This window comes from Panthera onca, chromosome A2 (assembly GCF_046562875.1).
Source record: "Panthera onca isolate mPanOnc1 chromosome A2, mPanOnc1 haplotype 2, whole genome shotgun sequence".
NCBI lineage: Eukaryota > Metazoa > Chordata > Mammalia > Carnivora > Felidae > Panthera > Panthera onca.
The window spans coordinates 10,308,963-10,313,798 of record NC_138340.1 but is presented as its reverse complement, the minus strand read 5'-3'; the positions used below and the strand labels follow the sequence as shown (position 1 = coordinate 10,313,798).

The 4,836-nt window shown below is 64.5% G+C and overlaps 1 protein-coding gene across 1 annotated transcript; it reads left to right on the top strand.

Moving 5' to 3' along the window:
- Nucleotides 1-338: 338 nt before the first annotated feature.
- NDUFB7 (NADH:ubiquinone oxidoreductase subunit B7) lies at nt 339-4,750 on the top strand. The gene is made up of 3 exons (XM_078443305.2): nt 339-527; nt 3,977-4,145; nt 4,555-4,750. Exons 1-3 carry the CDS (start codon nt 416-418, stop codon nt 4,685-4,687), a joined length of 414 nt encoding a protein of 137 aa, XP_078299431.1. The 5' UTR covers nt 339-415; the 3' UTR covers nt 4,688-4,750.
- The last annotated feature ends 86 nt before the right edge of the window (nt 4,751-4,836 follow it).

The following is a 4,836-nucleotide window of genomic DNA, read 5'->3' as shown; positions in this document are numbered from 1 at the left end:
ACAAAGTCAAAAGTTCTAGAGGAAAAAAGTTTTTGGGGGGAAATACTGTACACTATGAAAAATAACTTTCATTTACGCTCTAGCCCCGGGAGACCAGAGGCGCCCGGGGAGGGGAGGGAAAGGCCCCTGGCCCCTGGCCCCACTGTCCCTCATCGCCTGCCCCGCTGGTTTCCAGAAGCAGGAAGCCCCCCTTCTGGAATCCACGTGATCCCTAGAAAGGACGCGCTGCGCCTGTGCTGTCTCCGCCTGACCGCCAGGTGGAGCCAGAGAAAACGGAAGTCCTCCAGAGTCGTTCATCTCCCTGATCCCGGCTGCGGCCTGCACAACCCGGAAGCCGTGGCTGGCGAAGGGGCAGTGCTTCCGGGTAGGAGCGAGGTGACCCCGGCGGCTGCGGGAACCTGCGGCTACTGCAGCCATGGGGGCGCATCTCGCCCGGCGCTATGTGACCGATCCGTCGGGGGAACCCGACCCCCAGCGGATGCCCACCTTCCCCCCCGACTACGGCTTCCCGGGGCGCAAGGAGCGCGGTGAGGCCCAGTGCGTAGGCGCGGCCGGCGGGCTCGGGGCGCGAACCCCCGAATCCCGGGGTCCCCGGGGTTGGGTTCGGGCTTCTCGTGCTGTGTCTGGGCTCAGCCCTGGTCTCGGCCCGGAAGAGTCCGGAGGACACGCGTGAGCCTGCCTGAGTGTGGAGGCATCCCAGGCAGAAGTCACGGTGTGAGCGAAAAACCCGGGGGCGAGAGTGACAGTCGGGGGCCTAATGAGGCGGTCGGAGCTGAGCTCAGTCCCGGAATCACTGGGGAGCCAGGGGAGGTCTTATCACGGAAGGGGCGTGTCCACCGTACCTCCAGCCAGATATCGCTGCTGTTTGGGGGTGTACACAAAGCGAAAGGGGGGCTCGCGCCGCACATGCTGTCCCGCTCGTTGCTGCTTCTTTTTTTTTAATGAGTAATGTCAAGCACATCGAGGGCCAACCTAGCCAGGTCTCGGGTCGGGCTCCGCGCATACATCAGGCAGTGACTAAAGAGAGCCCCAGCCCCGTGGGAGAGACAGCGGAGCCAGGCATTATCTCGGGCGCCGCCCCTGGGGGATATCAAGGCAGGCTCCCAGGAGTCGGTGGCTGGAGGCGAGATCTGAGAGGGATACGTAGGAATCGGCCAGATGACTTACAAGGAGAGGGGAGGGTCAGTGCTTCTGACCAGATTTGCTTTGTCAAAAGGTTGTGCTGGCTGCTGGGCGGGCCACAGGCAGGGCGACCGAAGCCGGTGGTGTGCAGAGAGGTCTGGGTTCGAGAGAACCGGGAGGCGGACGCCTCCGGTGCCCCAAATCCTGAGAGTCCTGCAGCCCCGCCTGCACCTGCAGTCCATCAGTCCCCCCACCTCCTGATCCACTGCCCATCGCCCCTCGCGTTGCCCATAATCCCACGGGCCTGTGCTCCACTGACCTGCTGAAACTCGGCTCTCCCTCCTGGCGGGAGGTGCAGCTGAGTATCACGGGAGAGAAACCCCCAACCTCGCTGACTGGTCTCCCCTTTGCTCTCCTCGGCGGACCCTTCATGTTCCTGGTTTTCCCACCATATTCCCTGGCACTCGGGTCGCCCTTGTGCCTTCCTAGACCACTGTCCCCCACCTTCTCTGTGACTCTGGCACCTTCTCCCACCTCCCTCCCACTTCCGTCGGCTGGTGACTTTACATCCACCCGTTAAGGAGCCAGAAGCAACCAGAAGAGCTCACCTGGCCTCCCTGCGTCCCTGGGCCTTGGCCTTCTCTCCTGTTAGTCTGCACGATCTGCTCTGCTCTAGCTAAGCACCCCCCCCCCCCCCCCCCCGCTCCAGAGGAACCCTTTTGTGCCCCCTCACCTATTAGAGGGCTGCCCCAGCCGTTCTCCCCTCTCGCGGCATTGGTTTTCCCGTCAATGTGCAAACACGCTGTTGCTCCTGCCGTTTCAAAATCCCCTCCAGCGGTCTCCCCGCCACCTCACTGGAGGGGCTGCTGTCCCGCTTCCCTCCCACCCCCACGCCGCGCGTACCACTGGACCCCATTGTCAGTTGTCACTTCTCACCAACCCGCCGCGGTCGCCTCCAAGTTGATCACTACCGCTTCCTGGAAACCCCTCGTCACCCGGGCCCCCCCCACACGCCCACCCACCTCGCTGACGCTCCCTCAGGATTCTTGCCCACGTCCCTGTCTTGTGACTGTTGAGGTGCCTCGCTGCTTGGGCCTTCTGTCTCCACTTACTCCCACCCATCCCTGGGGGTGTCTGCTAGACCCCCCGTTTCACACGCCTTGTGATGCTCCCAAGTTTTCATCTCCGGCCGGGCCTGGACCCTGAACTCCGGGCTCACAGGCGCACTACCTGTGTGGCATCTCCCACTCAGCAGGTCCGAAACAGAGTTTGTGACACCCTCCCCGCCCCCACCAAGCGGGCCCCTGCCTCCAGCTCCGACGGCATGCTCAGGCTGATCCCTGGGGCATCCTGAACCTCAGGGCCTTTGCACCTGCTGTTCCACGGCTGGCAGTGCTCTTCCCCCAGGTGTGTGTGTGACTCACTCCCCCGCCTTTGGATGCCAGTCCTGAGGGACCCCTCCACATAAAGCTGTGACGCAGCCCCCAACCCCGGCCCTCCCTCCCTTGCTTTACTGTTCTCCCTACTCCAGACCATTGCCAGACATTCTGCAATGCTGTAGTTCTATCTGTGTAGTCTGTGTCTGCCTTCAAGGGCATGCGTCCCTGTCTGGCATGGTTCCTACTGTACCCCCAACGCCTGGCACATGGTAGGCGCTCTGTAAATCCTGGCTGCTGAGGGATGATGCCAGAGCCCCGGGTGCACCATGTTGCCGTGGAAGCCAGCAGGTGGATACCCCTGCCTGGGGCTCAGATGAAGGGAGTGGGGGGACCAGGTTGGGGCTCATCCCCGGGGAGTAGCAATCGAAGCCGCCGACTGGAATGCGCAGAGGGCTCCTAGCAAGAACCACTGGAAGCCAACATTTAATGTTTGGGCAACTGCGGAGCTGGAGGGGACATGAAGAGGGGGTGGTCCCCAGGGAGCTGTGGGGATGAGGTTCGAGAAGGAAGCACACGCGCACGGGGTCCTGGCATCTTGGGAGGCCCTGGTGAGAGCCACGTGTGAGCAGTGCTGGGGTCGGGTGTGGAAGCTGGAAGGGAGTGGGGTGCAGGGGCAGGAGGTGAGGGCCTGGGCCGGAGAGACAGGCAGAGGGAGGGAAGCCAGCCAGGGGAAGAGCGCAAGATTGCCGGGGACGCCTTTTGGTGCTGATGGGAAGGAGCCGGACCGAGAAAGATGTCGAGGGGAGGGGAAGTGGCCCCTGAGGGTGCCGGCAGGCTGGGTCCTGGGTGCCCGTGCTGCCCTGAGCCATCTCGGAGGCCGAGAAAGGAACGCAGGTCACCAGGCACGGTGGGCACAGGCTGGGGTATGTGGCCAGTTCCTAACAGCCCCACTGGGCCCCCCGAAAGAGGATTCACCCACCGGGACCCTGGAGCTAGTGTTCAGCTCTGAGTCACGAGCCTGGGCACTTCCCATGTGTTCGCTCAAGCAGCACTCACTGTGGACTCTGGGGCGGGGGACCATTACTCCATTTCTTAGCGGAGGAAGCGGAGGCCGACCCGGAGGGCAAAGCTGGGGTCCGGGTCCACCAGGCAACGCGCCCCACGCTGGGGTGCGCCCCGCAGAGGGACACGCTGGGAGAAAGTGTTTCTGAGCGTGGACCCTGCAGGGTGGGCCTGTCCAGAGAGTGAGCCCAGGGTTGGGGGGGGGGGGGGGGGAAGGGGGAAGGAGACCCAGGGAAGGGAGGTGAGGAGGATTCAGCACAGATGTCGAGGTGCCCCGGGGTGACGGGAAGAGACGGACCCTGATCCGTGGCCGCCAGCTGCACGTTGCCCGCTGGGTCTGCCTGGAATCAGGTGTGATGGTGGGGACGGGTGTCTAGCAGTGAGACCCCGACGAGCCCGCCCGCTCCTTGCAGAGATGGTGGCCACACAGCAGCAGATGAATGACGCGCAGCTGGTGCTCCAGCAGCGAGACTACTGCGCCCACTACCTCATCCAGCTGCTCAAGTGCAAGCGTGACAGCTTCCCCAACTTCCTGGCCTGCAAGCGCGAGCAGCACGACTGGGACCACTGCGAGCACCTCGAGTGAGCCCCGGCCCCCGCCCCGCGCCCCAGCCCTGGCCCCGGCCCCCGGCCTGGCCTCAACCCCGCACCCCAGCCCGGCCCACGCCCCAGCCTGGCCCGGCCTCACCTTGGTGGAAGGAGGACTCTCAAGGGGCCTGCTGGGTGGACGGGTGGTCTCGAGGCCACCTGGAGGAATGGCCAGGCCAGGCTTCCTGGTGGGAGGCCCAGCTTCCGCCCCGGGGCTCGCTGTCAACCAGCCAGCACCTGCTCGGCAGACCCCAGACTTAAAGCAGCCACACGCCGGTAGGTCTTTCCTACTCAGAGGCCTCCCAGAAAGCTGTGGGACGCCCATTCCGGGCCCTTCCACTTCCCGGGGCTTGGGAGGACCTGGCCAGGGGCCCTGACACCCGTTCACGTGCTCTGCTCGCAGCTACGTGATGCGCATGAAGGAGTTTGAGCGGGAACGGAGGCTGCTCCAGCGGAAGAAGCGGCGGGAGCAGCGGGCGGCAGACGTGGCCCAAGGCCAGGGGCCCGGCGAGGTGGCCCCCGAGGTAGCCCTGTAGCGGACCCGCCCCCACCCTGTGGACCAGTCAATAAATAAAAGCCTCCGGGCCCCTCAGCCGGAACCCTGCCTCCTCCTGTGATGTGCTGGCTCCCCAACCCCGCCCTCACCCCCCTCCCCCGAAAGAAACACGCGGAGCCTGAGCCCAAG

Bases quoted from the DNA above. Each gene is read 5' to 3' on its own strand.
- NDUFB7 (XM_078443305.2), top strand. From the start codon at position 416: ATGGGGGCGCATCTCGCCCGGCGCTATGTGACCGATCCGTCGGGGGAA. The intron at 528-3,976 runs GTGAGGCCCAGT...CGCTCCTTGCAG, and splicing joins CCCGGGGCGCAAGGAGCGCG to AGATGGTGGCCACACAGCAG. The intron at 4,146-4,554 runs GTGAGCCCCGGC...CTCTGCTCGCAG, and splicing joins GACCACTGCGAGCACCTCGA to CTACGTGATGCGCATGAAGG.